The sequence below is a fragment of the Oreochromis niloticus genome, linkage group LG8, assembly GCF_001858045.2.
Source record: "Oreochromis niloticus isolate F11D_XX linkage group LG8, O_niloticus_UMD_NMBU, whole genome shotgun sequence".
NCBI lineage: Eukaryota > Metazoa > Chordata > Actinopteri > Cichliformes > Cichlidae > Oreochromis > Oreochromis niloticus.
Window position 1 is genome coordinate 17,612,498 of NC_031973.2, and position 21,627 is coordinate 17,634,124.

A 21,627-nucleotide genomic window follows, 5' to 3' on the forward strand; every position below is an offset into this window, starting at 1 on the left:
ATACAGAGAATGCAGTTTAATTAAAAGGTAAATTATGCAAAAAAAAAAAAAACTTCTGCAGTATACCATGCCAAAAATCAGTGTCTCTGATGCCAATTATTTTATCACTACAGCTCTTTTAGTATGGAAACTCACACAATCTAGTCATACTGATCACAAGAGTTCAAAAATAAGTCAAAATAGTGAGCTGTTGTTAAGCATAAAGCATTTCAGGGTAACAAATAACTGCACAATAGAATTAAAGCAAAAACTAAACACACTGGAGGACTATCTGATAAAAACTAATATAATGCTGGTTTGTAGACCATATTTTGTCTCAGTCCTCAGTGCACTCTTGCAGCTTAGCATGCAGCAGTTCATAACAACTTAAGTGATTACATAGGGGTAAACAGATGACAACAAGCATCCGAGTCCTGCCAAAAAGTTCTTTTTGAACCCAGTCAGTTATTGGAAATATTGCCAAAATGAACTTCCACCAAAATACAACAGCCTGTGAACTTGAAAGAAATTTACAAGTACAGAGACAATATGAAATAAGCTTTATTAATTAGCTGAGTTAGCTTGCTAATATCGCAACAGTGGTTGAGTGCACAATCTTAAAGCTAGCGGCACAATACTTGTGATTTGGTCAGTGCCACATTAAACCCATAAAAAAGGCCATATGTCAGTTTATTAGCTCAAGTTTGGTCATGACATACAAGCTGGACCTTGTCGGCTAAAGCTACATTAGCTAAAGCAAACATTTCGGTAAAAGAGAAAAACACACATCATGCCATAGATTCAAAACATGTTCCAACTTTTGTAGCTCTCTTTCCTTATAGTTATAACCAATGTTACTCACCTTGAAAGCATATTCCAAAGAAGACGATTACAAAACGTCCAAGTAAAGTGAGCATGTCGTTAACCGCCAATTCCCCATGATGCACCTCGGTAGCAGTCACGTGAGGCAGTTTTGAATCCTGCTGTGCTCAACTTACCCACATTGTCAAGTTCACATAAGTTGCTGATTTAGCTGGACATGAGTTTTCAAGTTAGCTTTTTTTGGTGTAATTGGGACGTTTTTAACTTGTAATTCTATGTTATAACAACAACTTCAGTCATCTATCGTCAAACTGATATAGAATAATATGTTGAAATAACAAACATCTAGAATTACATTTTACAGTGTGTCTATTATATAACTATATTTGGAATATATTTAAGTAAATGAAAAAAAAAAACTTTTGTCAATGTCCACTTATATATGGACCTAAATGTAGATTTGCATTATGGTATAGGTTTTCAATTCTATCCCTTTTTATTAAAATCCAGTTTAGTTTTTTTTAATGCAGTGTGGACTTGCTTATTAAAGTGTAGTTTTAGTTTTAATTTTCTATCACTGTTCACTTTTGCTTTTTTAATTATCATAATTATTGTAATTTAATTATTACATATTGTAAACATAGCAAATTTTGAGTGTTATCTTTCATTTTATTTTTATTTTAGTTAACTTTAGTAACCTATATTGTAAATAACTGTTTTGGCAGGGCGTTGCTGGAGTCTCATGGAGTATAAAGCTATTTAATGAAAACTGCTAAATGTCTCAAAATGGTCTGAAAAGCCGCCTCGTGTATGAGTATACTATAAAGCCGAGTGAATTTGTTGGGGGGGGGTTAAGGGTCAAAGTGTGGAAATAAGAAAAAGAAACGTATTTATAGTGGAATCTACCTACAGTGCAGTTTTTTCTGTGTCAGATTGGTGTTATTTTAGAGATTGAGATGTAGAATGTGTATAAAACTGTCTGAATGAATAGTCACTTAAATGACCTTTCTTCTCCAAGTTATTCAGCTTTTCTTAAGTATTATCAGTAATGTTTCTTAAAAAATTTAAATTGAATAAGAAACACACTGAATCTTTTTTGTGTGACTTATTGATTAATTTGCTCCTGTAGGAGGAAGATGAGGCTAGTTTTTCACAGGATTAACTGAGGAAGCAGCAGAGTCCTTCTGGAAAAACCTGAAGCGCTTTTTTTCCTTTTTCAGGCACAGTTTCTGTAGATCTTTTTTCTATGCTATTAGCAGTGTTGGTCAAGTTACTTGAAAAAAGTAATCAGTTACTAATTACTGATTACTTCCCCCCAAAAGTAATCCCGTTACTTTACTGATTACTTATTTTCAAAAGTAATTAATTACTTAGTTACTTAGTTACTTAGTTACTTTTTAAAAACACGATTTACAACCTGAATAGGTGATAAAGCGATAGATCTTTCAGCCCAATTCTACTTTTTCTGCATAATCCATCATACAAAATGTAATCAAATGGAAACGTCTCTTTTTAAAACTTTAAACTTTAAATCTTTTAACTTTATGCATCAAGCAAAAACTTAATTATATGCAACATTCTCTGACTGGAAGAAATTTGTTTAACATTTAAACCTATTTTCGGCACATTCCAGCACATAAAATAAAATATTTTTTTGTGTTTACACTCACTCTTTCAAATAGATGAAAGTAAAACACAGCAGAAAATAAATAAAATCAAAGACTAGCGGTCCTGTTGCTCTATTTTCACCTGTAAAGCAGGACTGGGGTAGGCGGAGGTTTAACCTGGTGCAGGTGTGCCGCAGCGGTCAGTGGAAGAATCCGCGAGTTTCTCTGTGAATTTCACATTACGTCGTAGTACACTCGGTGCTTGCTTGGAAGTTTAGGGGTTTTTTCGCTGTAAAAAGAAGTTTTCTTCCCACGCACAACAGACACTAATGTTTTTGTCACTTTTTATGGAATCAAACTCAAAATAAGGTCAGTACTTCCACGCTTTAAATGCTGCATGCTCAAACTCTCTCCCGCACTGTCCATTGTTGATCTGTACACAGCTGTTGTCACGAACGTCGCACTCGCTTACGTCACTGTCATGAGACGTTCTAGCAAAAAAATCACGGTTTTAGTAACGCAGTAACGCAGCGTTCCTACGTGAAAGTAACGGTAATCTAATTACCGTTTTTGCAATGGTAATCCCTTACATTACTCGTTACTTGAAAAAAGTAATCAGATTACAGTGCCCATCTCTGGCTATTAGGTTTATGATCTATCTGAAGAAACTTTGTGCTGCACTTCAAGTCTACACCTTTTGGCCAGTTCTTCTCATTAGTCTTGCTTGTCTTCTTGCTTTTTTTGCAGTTCTTCATATTTCTGTTATATTTCTTCATAAGTCACCATCAAGTGCGGGATCTACCAAGGAGATGCGCTGTCCCCACTACTGTTCTGCAAAGGCCTGAACCCCCTCAGTGATATCATTGAAAAGACTACCTACAGATACCGACTATGGAATGGAGCAGTCGTCAGCCACCTTCTCCACATGGATGACATCAAACTGTATGCCAAGAGTGTGTATGCCAAGAGTGAATGAGACATCGATTTACTGATCCACACCACCAGGATCTACAGCAGTGACATCGAAATGTCTTTTCGGATTGGAGAAGTGTAGTTGGATGGTACCAAAGAGAGGGAAAAACTGAGGGGATTGAACTACCAGAAGGCAACATTGCAGACATTAAGGACAGCTACAAGTACCTGGGAATCCCACAAGCAAATGGGAACAATGAGGAGCCCGCTAGGAAAGCTGCAACCACCAAGTACCTGCAGAGGGTCAGGCAAGTCCTGAGGAGTCCCGGGCTATCAACACCTACGCCCTGCCCATGACCAGGTACCCTGCTGGGTTAATAAACTGGTCAAAGGAGGAAACAGAAACCACTGAAATCAAGACAAGGAAGCTCCAGACCACGCATGGACGGTTTCATCCCAGCACCCTGAGGCTGTATGGTAATCAAACGGAAGGAGGCCGTGGACCAGTGAGTGTCAGTACCACAGTCCAGGATGAGACAACAAACATCCATGTATACATCAGGAAGATGGCCCCAACAGACCGTGTGATCAGTGAATACCTCAGGAGGCAGAAATCCAAGAAAGAGGAGGAAGAGGGGGAACCATCATGGAAGGACAGGCCCCTGCACGGTATGTACCACCGGCAGACAGTGGAAGTGGCTGACATCCAGAAATCCTACCTACTGGCTGGACAGAGCTGGGCTGAGAGACAGCACAGAGGCACTAATCATAGCAGCACAGGAACAAGCTCTGAGCACAAGATCCATAGAGGCTGGGGTCTATCACACCAGGCAAGACCCCAGGTGCAGGCTTTGTAAAGATGCCCCTGAGACAATCCAGCACGCAACAGCAGGGTGCAAGATGCTAGCAGGCAGGGTATACATGGAACGCCATAACCAAGTGGCCGGCATAGAATACAGAAACATCTGTGCCAAGTATGGCTTTGAAGTCCCGAGGTCAAAATGGGAAACGCTCCCTAGGGTGATCGAGAATGACCGACCTAAGATCCTGTGGGACTTCCAGATACAGACGCACAAAATGGTGGTGGCTATCCAACCGGACATAGTAGTGGTGGACAAGCAGAGGAAGATGGCTGTAGTGATAGACATAGCAATACCGAATGACAGCAACATCAGGAAGAATGAACACGAGAAGCTGCAGAAGTACCAAAGGCAAATAACAAAATACAGCCAGGATTAGTTAACATTTTTGGTGCTATTTAGAGAACAAATGTACATAACCAGCACTTTTTTACATCACAGCAATGACCTTGTGTTTACAGAGCAATTTGCACTTTTGTGTAATTGTGTGTTTTGAGTCTTCACACCAGAACTGTGTCATGAATTTACTTCTTCATCGTCTTTCTGCTGTTTTACTTGTGTAAGCCTAGTGTGTGAGCACATTTGTGACATCAAGGCACCAACACTGAAGCTGTTCTTACTGTAACCTGTACCGTTTCCAACAAAGTAGTCTGGAAAATATAGAATTACAAGACAACGTTACTTTTAGTAGTTCACGCAACTAATGAGTCATTAAACTCAGAAGGAGGTCTATAGACAAGTTATTGTGCACATGCCACAAGGACAAGCAGTGTATACTCTTTCACCTGTGGTAAAATGCAAAGCATCAACCTTCATATTTTTACCCCACTCCACTGTTTGAGCCAAAACAAAACATGCTGAAGTCAAAATTAGTCATCTCTGGTCAAAATTTGTTACAAAGGAGAAACATAGGGAAGTGAAGAGTTCAAGATATGTCACAAGTGTTAAATTGGAAAACTATCAGGAAGTAAACTGCGGTGATTAGGAAAAAGAGGAAATAATGAAATGAGGAATTGATTCATGAGAAAATATTGCGTAATTTCGTTTGAGCTGTCCAGTCAGTCATGAACTGCCATCTTTTCGGGAACTACAGAAACTAAAAAAAATTTCAGCAGTGGAAAAGAGAAAAGGAAGGAGGAAATGTTCACATCAGAGAAGCTGTAACTACAGAACATGAAAACATGTTTCTTGCACTTCTATATGGACTGTACCTAATCTGCAGATCTAACTGTTAATTGTCTATTCATTAATCTATCTGTAATTTGGTGTGTAATTGTAGTACACATGTTGTGGAAACATAAATCTGTCTACACTGTCACTGCTGACTAAAATTACTTATTTGTTACTAAAAATAATTCCCCACAACATAAACTGTTATATTTATAATAAGGTTAGTGTAATGTTGTTCAGTGTATATCTTCAGAAATCAGTTAAATTCAATATGTCACCATGTTTACAAGTTAGTCTGCTGGTGATGAATCCCAGGCTCCCTTCTCAGGAAATTCTGACTAATTTTGGGTGAAAAAATAACAACAGTCATGTTATGAAAAGCTTTGATTACAGTCAAAGTCAGTTAAGTCATAGAGGCTGACTCTTATCTAGACTGGCTGATTTGATGTGACTGAAACCCGGCCTAGGATGACCAGTGATTTGAATTCTACAAATGTTACCACACTGAAAAGATTTCCATACCCTCTAAGTTATTAAAAAGTGAAAACAGGATAATAAAATTAAATCTAAAACATAAAATGATTGTATTTGTTAGATTTTTATTTTCTTTTACTTTTGATTGGTTATGCTACAGGGTCTGTGTTCAAAGTATCCAAAACCATGCAGAGCTGCAGGGTCACTGTTTTCGGACTTTGTTTAGATATGAAAGCTCTGGCTCACAGTAAGTTCAAGAAGTCTGTGCTCTCGTGTCTGCCTGGATTCCAGAGTGTTTACACTTTACATGTTCTATACTTTCTGTCACTTCCACTTAATTCTGTCATCATCACTCTGATTCCATTATCTTCTTGCCCACCTTCAGCAAGCCAATTAGTCTCTCTTCCTTATTATTTATTTATTTATTTATTATGTGAACTTAGTGCTAGTCTGTCATTCTGCCATTCTGGCTCTACTCCCCCCCACCACCACCACCACCGCCACCACCAAATACCGAATTTGCCACAATGTCAAAGAATTGCTAAACCTATGGCTGACACATTTATGGCATTGAATACTTTAAAAATCCTAAGCAAAGAATTCAACAGAAGAATCCAATACAAATCAATCAAAGCCAAACTAAAAAGAAGCGAATGTGACAAATTAAAATGTCAAACAGAAACAAACTGAGTTTTTCAGTGCATGAAAGCCTACTTAGTGGCTGATTACTTAATAAAAAGACACAAACACGTGGCATTACAGTAGTTATAGACTTCCGATACTTCTGATTTACCAACTAATTGAATAATATGTCTTAGTGTCTTAGTGACTCAGTCTGTTCTGTATTTTTTTCCACTTTCCACAGAAAAGGTTATTTGCTGCATTAAGTGACTTCATCCTCACTCATACATCATGCCGGTGTTACAAGATACAGCATCCAGAGCAGTATGAAGTTAAGGAATGTTTCTTCATGGTTCAAAGGTTGCTCAGCAGAGGATGATTTAAAGATCTGTGTGAAATGGCACGATGGACGATTGGTCAAAATTAGCCAATGAAAATGTGATATTAACTTTTTATAAAGAAGGAAAACACATTTAGTCTTTTGATTTAAATATATATACATATATATATATATATATGGTGGCTAACCAACCGGACATAGTGGTGGTAGACAAACAGAAGAAGACGGCTGTAGTGATCGATGTAGCGGTTCCGAATGACAGCAATATCAGGAAGAAGGAACACGAGAAGCTGGAGAAATACCAAGGGCTCAGAGAAGAGCTCGAGAGGATGTGGAGGGTGAAGGTAACGGTGGTCCCCGTGGTAATCGGAGCACTAGGTGCGGTGACTCCCAAGCTAGGCGAGTGGCTCCAGCAGATCCCGGGAACAACATCGGAGATCTCTGTCCAGAAGAGCGCAGTCCTGGGAACAGCTAAGATACTGCGCAGGACCCTCAAGCTCCCAGGCCTCTGGTAGAGGACCCGAGCTTGAAGGATAAACCGCCCGCAGGGGCGTGCTGGGTGTTTTGTTTTTTTTTTTATTAAAATTAATTAAAAATAAAAGCTAATTATGCAAGCTTCTAGCTTTGATTGAGGTTGTTTAGAACAAACCTGATGACACGAACTCTTAGAAAACTTATAAATAAACCACCAGACTTTGAGGGCTGTGAGTAAAAAAACAACTCCGAATGAGGCCAAAAACAGATGGAAACCTGTGCAGTTATTAAATTAAACACAACAGTCTTTACTCTCTGTGTTTTACTTTATAAATTGAGTTACTGTGAGCAACACGCATGTATAATTTTGTTGAGGTACGCTGTGTATCACGATTACAGCCTGCTGTCTTTAGCAGTCTCAATATTTTTCTTGCCTGGGTTGGATTTGGATTTCTTCAAAAGATGTGCTCATCACCATTACTGACAGTCTGTTATAATAAGTCGTTTTGGTTGGAATTGCAGGGCTTGTCTGCCTCATTTGTTTCACAGAGCAGCATTAAAAAGATGTGGCGATAGTCAAATTGGCCAGCAGATGTCACTGTGGAGATTGGTTCAGATTGTTTCGAAGCCTCGATACAATTCCTGCACAAACGGTTCAAACTTGTCGCCTCGCTTTGCCCATTATTATTTTCATCAGTTCTTTGGTAAGTAAGAAACAGACAAAACATTAAATGTAAGAAACTGAGGTGTTTGCACCATTAAATAACAATACAATTACTGGCAGTTTTTCACATTTTACCATATTAACTGTTTTTGACTTTGTTCTTTTGACCCACAGTTGAAATAAATTTTATTTTAATAATCAGATTTTTACTTTGAAGCTGAGCTAATGAGCTGCCACTGCTTGTTCTGTTTTTTTATGACATGTGGTCTAATAAATTAGTTAAAAACTGTACATATTGTAATGAAGCACACTGTATTAGATATATTTGTTTATTTTTTATCATCTTTTTTTTCTCTTTGTAGGTCTGGTGACTTTTTGGGGGAGACGGGCAACTTGAACAGTCGTTCCAATAAAGTTTGTTTGAACTGCTATTAAATAGACATTTATCTCCATCTGCTGGTAGGACTGAGTAAATGTACTGTAGAGAAAGGTATAGCCACTTTTAACACATTTGACCATATAACAGCCCAGAATTAAATCACAACAATCACACAGAATTAAGTCAGAATTCAAAAATGTGTTTTAATCATTACCAGTTAATAAAAATATACAAAAGTAGCTGCTGCACAACAAAGTTTCTGTATTGAGAACCAACTTATAGATATTCTGAGTCAAATCTCCAGTTATTTTTCTGTGAAAATACTGAATGTAAACTCATGTAAACACTGGCAAAATACTGTGAGATGAATCCAGCAGGGTTTCAGGATGGCAGGAAGGGATTTGTTACATTTCACAGGCAACACTTTCTATCTGGCTTTTTCCTTAATTTCCTGAACTGCTCTCTTCCGTTTCAGGTTGGTGTAGAGCAATGCAAAGTTGACAATATACGTGGAGACACAGACCATGCAGAAGTCTCCCAGAACAAATGCGAGAATAGATGCAAGATAGAGTGAACCGGCCACAGAAACCCAGGAGGAGAAGACCAAAAAAGCTGCTGCTTTTTTAGACACAGACAGTCCTGTAAAGAAAAAAGTCAAATAGAGAGGATATCAGGACCTCAGTCAAACATAGTACATTATTGGGAAATTTCACACAGTCTCACGTCCAGAGTGGAGTAAATGTATTGCTCCATATACATATTATGCAATCCTCAAATACCTGAAATACTTGTGCTTGCCATGGATCACAAACACATTGGATTGCAAATGATATTCTAAATAAAAAGCTCTCAGCATTGCACTGTAATTTACAGAAGGCAATCAGAGACTAACCAAGGCCCATCTGCAGAGTGTAAAATATGATGCCAAGAACACTGTTGGGCTGGTTTAGAGGACTATCTTTGGCCACAAAGTACTGGACCAAACCAAAACCACGTCCCCATCTGCCAGAAAGAAAGAAGTAACAGTCAGAGCAGCAATTTCTTCAAAATAAAATGAACAATTTTTTTATTTTTTTATTTTTTTATTCCTATGAAATATAATCAGCCTTACAGAGATATGCAATGTGATATAACCATTTAAATGTACACAGAAAGTATCTATGGCCAAAATGCTTACTTTCAGTAACTTCATTACATGTAAATGTTCTATCAAATTTTGTTACATAAGTACAATGTTAAATGTTAGATTTAAGCAAATGAAATTTACTTGAATGGTATACAGAGTTTATAATCAACATATTTTCCTTAATGATTATTTAATTTAATAAATAAACCGTTGATATTATACATTACCGCTGCATTTTACTCAAAATCACTGCTTCATGTTTATGAGGGCAAAGAATCATTTCTTAAGTGTAGAACATCAAGCGTGTAATAAAGATTGATTCTCTTAAAAATGACAAGAAATGTCAAAATAAACGTATATACCTTGTATTCTCACAATGTGAAACAGGAAGCTACTTGATGTAAAGTATTTTCAGATAAATTAAGAACACGTGGCAATTCAGTGTAGGTTAGAAAGGCTAGAAAAAAATATGTTAAAGTATCAGCTGGAAGACAAGGTTAGGATCAGATATGGATCAGTGGTCACCTGAAAACAGATCCAGGTAAGCTGATTCTGCACAAAAAGCGCAGTTATGAGGAAAAACGAAAGGCAGGAGTCATATCATACCTTGAGGTAAAAACTCTGGAGCAGCTTACAGACTCCCCCAGGTCGCACAGCGCTCTGTAATCTGGGTTTCTCTCCCGGGATACCTCGACGTGAAGGGCATAAATAGACAAAACCAAACCGAAAAGGCACAAAAACATGCGTACCTTTCGCTCCCATTTGGGGAACCCCTGAATGGCACCCATGTGGACACTAAAAGATGAATTTATTGCACCAATGTGTTGAAACTGCACGGTCCAGTCTGGTTTTCTTTCAAACGTCACCGTCCTCCTAGTCAAGACGACGTGTTCGTGCTCAGATTGTCGCTTTTGATTGGTCTGTGCGAGTTTTGCGACTGCTTTTCATTGGACGGTGGAGTCCAGATGTTGGCAGATGGGTGTTTGCACTGTATTTTTCTGTGGACTTCAGTCTGTTTGGGCTTTGGGGAATGTTAATAACCGCCCTTGCTGTTCATCTCACGCCACTGGAAGATTCCACTGCTAAACTACTATACCTGAAGGAGTTTGTTTGTTTGTTTGTTTTTACTTAACCAAAAGTGTCTGAATTTTTTCTTAACATATCCACTCGGAAATGCGTCATTAAAATTGAGCTCAACTAGAGGTAACGACTGCTTAATCCTTTAAATAAAGTAACACAACGTGCTTAGTAAGCTGTGAATTATACTATGAGGATAGTTTGGAAGATTTTAATAATATAATTTTCTATGATTAGTAGTTAGTATATTCTCCAGCTTTAGCATTTGTTATCTGACTGATCAGATAATCGCAGGCTTCGGGCTTAGTTGGATATATATTATTATTATATTATATATAAAGTTAGTGTAAAGCACCAACAGGAGCAGGTATCTTTCCCTAAATCTGACTCCTCCTAAAGTAATTGAACTGTGGGGAAAACAGAAAGAACAGAAACAGAAAAAAAAAAACCCCACAAAGATAAATAAATTGAAAAAGCGGAGACTGTCCAGCAATGTGCCGCCTCCCAACGCGTCCTCTGTTCCCATTGGACAAACTACTTGACGTCAGCGCATGTGGTTGGTCCGCATCATGGCACTCAAACCCTACGCGGAACTATACGAGGAAGCGGCAGACAAAAACAAAAGATGGTCGCGCTACTACGGGGTTAAAACATCAATGCTGGTGTTGTGGGTGACTCACAAGGTGAGCGCACATTCCTTTAACAGAAAACACGTGTCAGTGTTTTTCCGTTTTGTTATATAATCGACAAAAATGCCGTTTAACGATTTCTGTGTCTAGAGTGCTCCAGCTTCAGGTAACGTTATTAGCCTACGCCCCTGCGAGTAGTCCTTGTCGTGCGGTTAGTTTATAACTATGTAGTACACAAATTAGTGTGTTCTTACAGACAGCCTCTGCTGGGTTTGGCCTTTAGCTACTCGCATGAAGACTCCAGCTTTATTGTGGAGACGTTAGTAGAGAGCTACAGGTTTGGTTTTGGCCACTTTCACTGCCAGGCCTAGCGGGTGTGGAGTTACTAATCACACCTAGTTTGAGCCCTAGCAGGTCACTCTCACACAGTTTATCAGCGTTTAAAAGTGTGTTTTTATTTGTCAGAAGCAGTAGTTTCTTTTTATTTAAGTTTTTCTCCTAAATCTCAATTGAGCAAAACTTTCGCATGTGGTGGTTCAGTCTCTGTTATTCCTCAGTACCCACATTAACGGAGGCACTCCTGGGATGGCTTCCATGCGCCCAAGTGTTAACAGAAAAGCTTTTATATGGGCATAATTTGAGTTTTCAGTAAAACTGATTTTAATAGTGACAGAAATGCTGCCGCTGGATGGCACTGGTCTTATGGAGTACATAGTGTTGCTGCTACAGATTCCAGCATAACACATGTGGGTCAAACATAAGGCCCGGGGGCTAGAATCGGCCTAGCAGAGACTTTAATCGAAAATGTTAAGGAGAGCATAAATTTTGTATGTTTACATTTATTTTAATAAATGTTACAGCTTTTTCTTGTTGACTCTCCCATGACCACTCATACTAGCCCCAAAATAATTAAGTAATAAATAATAAATAAATTGAAATAAAAGTTTGTTCTTTCAATATCAGCTATAGAAAGCTCTGTTTTACAACAGTGACATTTTCTGTGAAGTAATAGAAACTTTCTTGTTTAGAAATACAGGACAGTCTAGACCAGGGGTCTCAAACTCGTGGCCCGGGGGCCACATCACCCCTACTTGTATTTTGACGTGAAGAAATATAATGCAATTTGGCCCTTGAAGTTACTTTTTTTGTTAGGAAGGATTTGTGTGTTGTCGAGTGGAATGTTAAAAATAAGTTCTTCAAAAAGCAAAAAAATATTTAATATGAAGAAAATATGAGTGCAGGGAGGGATTGGCTGTGTTAGTTCGGTGAGAGTTATTTGTAAAGAAAACAATTTTCACTAGCAGTCACACTTGGTACACTTAGTAGTAGGGCTGTGCGATATGACCAAAATCTCATATCCCGATATAAGACATCTATCGTCCCGATAACAACATACATCACAAAAATGTAACATTTTCTGTAAATTCTGTGAATCTCGGGCAGCTCGACTTGCGTGAAGTGTTTCCAGCTGGGGGTCGTGTACCTGGAGTCGAGTGTTTTAACCGATGCATTAAACGATACATTTTTAGACATAAGTTGTAACGGCCGCCGTTTTCTTTGTGAGTATTTGTTACACATTGTGCTGCGGGGAAAAGCCTGTTCTAACATTTGAGTCCAGGTTTATTTTTTAGCACCTGACGGCTCTTTTTTGCTTCTCATCCGTAAATACTCTGCATACTCTTTCACATGATTCAGTTTATTTTGAAAAGTCTCAACAGGATCTTGAGCTTTATTGTGAAAGGTTTATGTGGAAAATAAACAAGCGGACATGCGATGGTTTTACCGTCGTTGTTGCTAACGACAACGCATAAAAACGGGCGCTTGTCCGTCAGTAATGTGGTTATATTAAATATAAGAGAAAGAGAGAACTTTAAGAAATTAATATAGCCACTACAGTGACCATCAAAACGATAAAAAAATATTGCCGTAAATAGTTTATTTTGCAACACCACGAAACAAACGATAGCGTAAAATGAAACGATAGATGTTTTTATATCGTCATCCGATATATATCGTTATATCGAACAGCCCTACTTGGTAGTTCAGTAAAAGGCTTCAGTTAGTTACGAGTGAGAAAAAATACAATATTTGACATTGTTATACAATATTTGAAATGAAAAAAAAAACAGACAAAACACTACATTTTCTGAAATATTTGTGGGTGCTTTCTTGTTTTTGCTGGTTTGTTATTTTGTACTACTTGAACACTAAATTGGTACTACAGTACCAGATAGATAGATAGATAGATATTTTACTGATCCACCAATTGTGTTAAAGTCGGATAAAGAATACAAATAGTACAGTCAACAATAGAAAAAAAACAAAGTTAAAGTGCCACCAGCGCATATTGAGGGTCTCAAGTGATAAAAAGAAAAGTAAAAATGAAGCTAGTTAAAAAACTGTAAATGTAAGACTGACATTGTATAAGAGACTAGCGCAGATTGCATTAATACATGATATGTAGTTGATGTCATTACTCACTAAAATTACACACTATAAGACTTTAAATCCCAGAAACATTAAGCTAATGTGTGGCTCTTGACTCAGGTCAGAGGATCAAGAGCCTTCTATTTTGCCTCTTTGTTTCATTGTAACGGCCCAAATAATGGTTGATGTTTGCAGGGAAACAAAAATAAGATAAGATAAGATAAGATAAGACTTTATTGATCCCACGACGGGGAAATTTTTGCGTTACCTCAGCTCAGGTACAGATATCAGAAGGAAAATACAAATAAAATACAAACAAATAAAAAATAAGTAAGATAATACACTATATACACTATACACTATATAGCATACACAGTATGTGATTATGGATATGGTTGTGGAAATATGCAAGACATAAACTATATAGCTTAACATAACTATTGTACCACTACTATTCCTATGTATAGACATGTACACACACACATGTACACACTAAATATAAATATGTATACATATACATACATATATACCTGCACACGTCCATACACATAGAAGGTCCATTAAGCATGAAGTGGTGACTGTGGATGTCCACTGTGTCCAGTGACTTATGACATCGTGATTGAGGAGTTACAGAGTCTAACTGCTGTTGGGATGAATGATCTGCGAAATCGCTCCTTCCTGTAGTGAGGGTGTTTCAGTCTCTGACTAAAGGAGCACATATATACATATATACACCACAGTTATTCATTTTTCAATCACAAGCAGCAAATAAGAGCAGTGAATAAATCATATTTGAGAAAATATAGAAGGTTTACATGGCCTGAATTCACAATACACGGATAGTAGAAATGCTGATTTAATTCTAGCTGTTTTATAAAGCTGTAGTCTAATATAATCCCAAGTGGCGCAGTTAAGAACTTTCCAATTCCTCCAACTTTTCTGTTTTTGATTCTTTACAGAAAAATGTCACTTAAGGAGGGCGGAGAGAGTAAAAATGGTCAACCTGTGGCATCCCCTGAAAAAATGGCCACAGACAAAAGCAGAGAAAACCAGAACCCACGGGGAGTCGAGGTACCGGGCAGCAACGCGGACACCAGCACGGCAGCTAAAAACTTGGCTTTGCTTAAAGCACACTCTTTAGATGTGAAGTTTGATGTCGGAGAGGAGTACGACATCATAGAAACCATTGGCACTGGGGCCTATGGTGTTGTTTCCTCTGCCAGGAGGAGGGACAATGGTAATGCTGATTTAGTTTAAAATATATATGTAATTAATTCTGTCTTTAGTACAATGCAGAATAAATGATCAAATGTGGCTCTCCCTTAATTCTGTTCTGCATTTACACTTTGCAGGCCAGCAGGTGGCAATAAAGAAGATATCCAATGCATTTGAAGTGGTGACAAATGCCAAACGCACACTGAGAGAACTGAAGATTCTTAAACACTTCAAACATGACAACATTATCGCTATCAAAGACATCCTGCAGCCAAACCTCCCTCATTCTGCCTTCAAGTCTGTGTGCGTACTTTTCTTTTTTCTAACTTTGGCAAATAACACGTCCACAGATAGATCTGTAGATTTTTAATAAATACAAGAGCTGGAAACATAGTCATCAAATTGGATGTTGTTCTGTTATGCCCAGCCTTCTTCCTGCAGGGAGGAATTCTGGAGTTTTTTCAAAGAGATTATAATCAGAGCTGAGGAATGCATGTCATGCATCCCCTTTACTGTACAAGGGCATGCTTACTGTCCTGCTCCTGCCCCCAACAAAAGGGCCACCTGATCTAGAAAAATACAAATAAAAAATGAAAAAAAAACATGCACAATGTTTTTTGTACATTTAAATAAAACTAAAACAGTTTATAAAATGGCAAAAAACAGTCATTTTTCTGTCCACGTGTAATTATTTGACCAGTTATGTGTAAATCAAAATTGTTGACCTGACATCTTTGTGCACACAACATTTTAATGATTCTTGTTTAGAAGACTAATAAGATTTAGTAAATTTATTTGAAGTCTGTTTCATTGGGTAAGAATGACGTGCCACTGTGCATCATTACTAGTCTCCCGTCTCCCCTGGGCAACAGTGTATAAATAAAAAGTATTTTAATATATTTTGCCAAGTGGGCATGTTTTTCATCTTACTTTTGCTTTTCCTGTGTGTGCAGGTATGTGGTGCTGGATCTCATGGAGAGTGACCTGCACCAGATTATCCATTCTGCCCAGACGCTGACCCCAGAGCACACGCGCTACTTTCTGTACCAGCTCCTTCGTGGCCTTAAGTATGTGCACTCTGCCAACGTCATCCACCGTGACCTCAAACCTTCCAACTTGCTGGTGAACGAAAACTGTGAGCTAAAAATCGGTGACTTCGGCATGGCAAGGGGTCTCAGTTCACACCCTGAGGAGTCTCATTCCTTCATGACTGAATATGTGGCGACTCGATGGTACCGTGCTCCTGAACTCCTGCTGTCTCTGAATCACTATAGCTTGGCCATTGACTTGTGGTCCGTGGGCTGCATCTTTGCTGAGATGTTGGGCCGTAAGCAGCTGTTTCCTGGAAAGCACTATGTACACCAGCTCCAGCTTATTTTGAATGTGTTAGGCACTCCTCCCGAGGGTCTAATTGGTGCTATTAGGGCTGACAGGGTCCGCGCATATGTTCAGAGTCTTCCATCACGATCTCCCATACCTTTGGCCAAACTATATCCACAAGCTGAACCAGAAGCTTTAGACCTGCTGGCGGCCATGCTGCGCTTTGACCCTCGCCAGCGAATAAGCGTGACAGAAGCTCTGGAGCATTCTTACCTGGCTAAATACCATGACCCAGATGACGAGCCAATTTGCGTGCCAGCTTTTGACTTTGAGTTTGATAAGCTTCAGATGAACAAGGAACAAATTAAAGAGGCAATTCTTATAGAGATCCAGGACTTTCACAGAAACAAACAAAGCTCTCGTCAGAGGCTGCAGTTCAGGCCTTTGGTGAGGGTGAAAGGTGGAGCTGCAGCACAAAGCAGTAACCACTGCAGTGCTCAGCCTGCAACTGTCAACCTGAACGAATCATCAGTGGTTCCCTTGGCGCAGCACCCACAAGCAGCACAGCAAATGAGAGAGGTGAAATCTCAGCAGCACCAAGACCACACACCAGCAGAACGGAGCCACGCATTTACAAATCACATGACGACCTTCAGTAAGCCTGCATCCGCTTTAAAAGTCGCCCCACCCCATGTGACCCACAATTTACCTCTCCTCGCTAAAAGTGAAAGTGGCCCGGTTGATGTGGACATGCCAAGTGCCAACTCGGAAAACGGTCAGCCAGAAACTATAGATTTAACAACACCGGTGTCTAGTCAGGACGGTCCATCAGAGACGATGAGAGACAACGAGACACAAGGGCAGCTAGCAAGCAGTCAGGCTCCTCTAGCTCAAAACACCCAGAGCCAGAGCATGGCCCAGCCTGCAAACTCCATTCCTACAAAGCCAGCACAGGCAGTGACAACACTCCCCACCGCTGTGCCTTCCCTCTCTCTCTCTGCAGCACAGGCCCAGTCACTTTCTCAATCCCTTTCACAGTCCCTGTCCAAGAACGCCAGACCTGCTCCATGTGCAGCAGAGGGAACCAGAAAAGAAGGTGCTATTTCAGAAGATACTAAAGCTGCACTTAAAGCAGCTTTATTGAAATCAGCTCTCAGAAATAGAGCCAGGGGTGGTAAGTTGGTTCTTTCCCATAATCTGCTTTTAATCGCTTAAAATTTTAGACCGCCTTCATCTGAATGTAATATTCTCTTTGCAGATGGAAGCACCTCAGCTCTGGGCACCGACACGGGCGCAGGAGGAGGTGCGCCGTCCTCCCTGTCTTCTGTTCCGGAGTCGCGTCGGCCTGTCACAGCCCAGGAGCGTCAACGAGAAAGAGAGGAGAAAAGAAGGAAGAGGCAGGAGCGCGCGCGAGAGAGGGAGAGGAAAATGAGAGAAAAAGAAAAAAGAGAGGGAAAACAAGGGGATTCGCTGGGCGGGGTTCTGCTGACTGACAACGATAAAAGTCTTCTGCAGCGCTGGACAAAGATGATGGACAGCCGCAATGAGAAGTCTCAGCCTTCTAATAACAACGGTGCAAAGAATAAGGACTGCAATGTACAGAGAGGTGTAGTTATGGGTGACAACACTCAAGGAGCACTGAACAACAAAACAGATAAGGAAGCGAGGAAGGTTCAGTCTCATGAACAGTTAATGTCTCAAGTTAAACCTAACCAGCTGGGCTTGTTTCAGCCTCCCAGCACCCAGCAACCATCGTTAGTTTTCTCCATGAGCCAGACGAAGCCTCCAGCAGATATAGTTGTCGCTGTAAGCGGAGGCATAGATATAATGACTGTCACTAGTGGCTTTGTTAAAAACGACACACTCAAATCTCACAGTGAGAGCAATGGGCAGAGTGGATTCAACTGTTTGGGGAATTGGAGTGGGCAGCAATTAGAGACGAGGGCGCAGCCAAACAGGACATCACAGCCGCTGCCGTCGAGCTTTCTCCAGCCACAGCTCCAGCCTCAGAATCAAACCCAGCTCGACCCTCAACCTCAGTCACAGCTGCTCGCCCTGGAGGGTTTTTTGTCGAAAGCTCCGCCACTGAGCACCAGAGATACAAACAGGAATGTGGATATCAGGGGGCAGAATAATCACAACTCCCACCATAACTCGCTGACTGCAAGTGCTGGGCAAATGGAGAAGATCTGTCCCTCTGTAGGAGAGAAAACTGCACCACAGACCACAAATCCTCTCTGTGGGTCTTTAGGAGTCCCCTCTCAGCCAAAGTCCAGCTTGGGATTCACAGATACTGGACAGCAAGGACCCTCCATTGCCCCTGATATTCATATGGTGACACTCCAGCTCTCAAAGTCCCAGGTGTGCATTCTTATTTTACTGTAGCTTTTACCCACACAGAGTGCATTTTGCTACAAAGAAGTTACACCGATGTATTTTTGCCCTCAAAAATTTCGTCTTCTTTAGATAAATACCAGGGTTAAACGTCACAGTCTTCTGCTTGTCTTAAAGTGATTTAAAGGGTCCAAAGTTCAGTTGATCTAATGTTGTCTTCTTTTCTGGTGTCAGGTAGAGGACCTTTTACCCCCTGCATTCTCAGTCACCCCTAAGGGCAGCGGGGCTGGCTACGGCTTGGGCTTTGACCTGGATGACCTTCTCAACCAGTCTCTTACAGACTTGCAACACTGTGACAGAGAAAGGTGAGGTCTGATGCAACTCTTATAGAAAGAAAAAAGAAACACTTGCTGCTCATTCATATGAAAACATTATTTGCATCCGCTTTGTTGTACTATTTATTTGCTACCCCATGAACTGAATATAAAGAACTGATGTCTGGGTCTGAAAAGTGAAGATATTTAATAGTAAGTACCTCAGACATGCATTCTTTCTAGTAGCCTACAGGGTCGACTCCGCTGGTCTCAAAAAAAGAAGTCAGGTCATATTTGAGAACATGACCCTATTTTCCCACTGGATTTGTGGCATAAGTACACACTGACCTGAATAGTTTGGGTTACTAGTAGTGCAAGTATGTCAGTTAATCAACTACATCTTCATAAGGGTCATAACAATCCTCTACAAAGGTACTTGTAAACAGCTATTAACACAGCAAAGGAGCAGAGTGAAGTTGGATGAGTCATGCGTACAAACAACCTAACTAGCCGTCATTTTGAAAGTATAATGTAATCAAATGTGTCAGCTTCCTTGATTCGGTCCTTGAGTCGTTTAGTTTTAGTTAATGATCTAGCTAATGTGTGTTTAGTGTCACTTTTACAATAAGCACCAGTGTAAATGATTTCTTAAAAGAGTTAAAGTTGCATATTTTAAAGGAACTTTGACCAAGTGCTGAAAAACAACTTGGTCACACTTGTTTTTTTGTTAAAATACTGCTGAAAGAGCTGCAGGCGAAGGCATTGTGGCTAGGGCTGGGCGATATATCGAGTTTTTTTAAAAATATCGATATATTTTTATACGAGATATAAGATGTGACAATATCCTTTATATCGATATAGTCTATGTTACGTTATAATTATACTTGTGGAGCTGTAAGTTTGCCTCTCTTTCGTCCACTTTTGTCTCTACGCAACGTTACTTGGCCTCGCCTCTCTCCTTCACTGAACACAACTCCCCCTCCTCCCCCATCGCTTCACCTGCAGGCAGCGACAAGATGGACACGGCAAATCTCCGTTAACGAGTTACTGGGCATCGTCCCGTGCGTGGGGCTGGACGCCGTCAACGTGTTAACGAGCTAACCGCGCTAACGAGCTAACCACGCTAACGCCTAAAATCCTTTCATTTTCTCAAAAGTTGACAGTGCACCTTATGTATGAATTCTGGTTCAAACTCAAGGCTGTCAGCCACGCAGTAGAAGTTGGGAATAGAGCAGCTGTGAAATCTGTCTGTCTTTGTTATTATGCTCAGCGTCTTTTAGTTTACATTTTGACTGCACAGTTGTGAGCTCTTTGTTATGCACAAAAACAACATTGTTTTATTTTATTTATGGAGCATTATTATTTAATAAATGCTCATAATTTGAGTAATTTTTTCATGTACATCTACGCTGTATGTTAATAAAAGTGCCTGTGTAACATCTGGGACACAGCTTTGACTAAGAACTCTCTTTTTGTTCTTACTTTATGGCTTTAAAAAAAATCGAGATATGAATTTTGGGTCAGCCCTAATTGTGGCCTTATCTTATTCAGTTTCATATCAGTTTTCATATTTTCTGCATTTTCCTATTTGTCTTCAGTTACGACTCAGCCCCCCTCTCGGCTTCCCTGTTATCTGATTGGAGCGAAGTCCACCGCATGACTCCAGCTGACCTGGAGTCTCTGCAGCAGGAGTTACAGCTCGGCTCTCCCATGATTCTCTCTGATACCATCCCTCCTGACGCCTGACGTACACTTTCTTGAGACAACACTTTGATTTGTGTGAATAATGTTTGTTTTTTTAACAATGAAAACCCATTAAATTAATTTAAAAGCTAGCTTTTCAAACAGGCACTACCACAAAGTCTTTTTTTTTTACCATAATGACATGCTGTGCTTTCTTAGTAATAAACTGTATCATCACCTCTGACTCTGCTCTGTGTGATATTCAGTGAACTACTATAAATGTCGACAAGGCCATTTGAAAATTATTTTAATATCCTTTACAAAAATAACCTAATTAACATGCCAACAATTTTTTTTCTTGATCAAGTTTAAAGTACTTACCAAAGAACAGCTGTGTATTTGAAGCTGATATAGGGCCCTTGAGGTGTTAAAAGACTTTTTAAAGAACACAAGATTTAATCCATACATGCCTCACCGGGGACATTGTTATGTTAAACCACTTGTTAATGTAGGCATCTAATCAGCCAATTGCATGGCAGCAACTGAAATGCTTTTAGGCATTTATGTGTGGTGAAGACAACCTACTAAAGTTCAAACTGAGCACCAGACTGTGGAAGAAAGGTGATTTAGGTGACTTGGAATGTGGCATGGCCGTCAAAAACTACTGATCTACTGGGATTTTTCTCCAGTTAATAGACAATGGTCAGCAGAAGAAAAGCAGTTCCAAGAGAAGAAAATGGCAAAAGAGAATAGCCTGACTGCTTCAAGCTAACAGAAAGGCAACAGTAATTAAAATAGTACAACACATTGAACCTTGAAGTTAATTGGCTACTGCAGCAGCACATCATCTACCAACAAAAAGCTGAAACTACAGTTTGCATGGCCTCACCAAAATCAAACAATAGAAGATTAGAAAATGTTGCCTGGTCTGCATTTGAATGCTAAGGTCAGAATTTGATATAAAAAAAAAAAGACTGGATTCATCCTGCTTTTTAATCAAAGGTTCAAGCTGGTGGTGGCACAACGTTGTATGATTATCTTAAAACACTTGGTGCACCTTAGTACTGAACTACAGCTTGTTGTTGTTCCCTTTATTACCACACAGTACTATCTTCTGGTGGTTGCTTCCAGCAGGATAATCTGCCATGTCAAGTTCAAATCAAACTGGTTTGTTGACTATGTACTCAAATTGACTCCACA

The 21,627-nt window shown here is 39.7% G+C and overlaps 3 protein-coding genes across 5 annotated transcripts in view; 2 read left to right on the forward strand and 1 right to left on the reverse strand.

Moving 5' to 3' along the window:
* The window catches only part of LOC100701335 (protein tyrosine phosphatase receptor type H), a 574,626-nt gene that overhangs the window by 74,169 nt on the left and 478,830 nt on the right, over window positions 1–21,627 (forward strand). The gene's annotated exons all lie outside the window — the stretch shown is intronic.
* vkorc1 (vitamin K epoxide reductase complex, subunit 1) lies at window positions 8,481–10,326 on the reverse strand. Its single transcript, XM_003438481.5, has 3 exons — window positions 10,035–10,326; window positions 9,195–9,304; window positions 8,481–8,941 (listed from the first exon to the last, which is right to left on the reverse strand). Exons 1-3 carry the CDS (start codon window positions 10,214–10,216, stop codon window positions 8,730–8,732), a joined length of 504 nt encoding a protein of 167 aa, XP_003438529.1. The 5' UTR covers window positions 10,217–10,326; the 3' UTR covers window positions 8,481–8,729.
* mapk7 (mitogen-activated protein kinase 7) lies at window positions 10,471–20,671 on the forward strand. Of its 2 annotated transcripts, none has more exons than XM_025909573.1 (7): window positions 10,471–10,631; window positions 14,521–14,798; window positions 14,914–15,079; window positions 15,730–17,270; window positions 17,355–18,457; window positions 18,665–18,795; window positions 20,343–20,671. In XM_025909573.1, the coding sequence occupies exons 2-7, from the start codon at window positions 14,525–14,527 to the stop codon at window positions 20,488–20,490; spliced, it is 3,363 nt and encodes a 1,120-aa protein (XP_025765358.1). In that variant the 5' UTR covers window positions 10,471–10,631; window positions 14,521–14,524; the 3' UTR covers window positions 20,491–20,671. The 2 variants fall into 2 exon arrangements, with proteins under 2 accessions (XP_025765358.1, XP_013127835.2); XM_013272381.3 differs by lacking the exon at window positions 10,471–10,631 and adding an exon at window positions 11,057–11,188.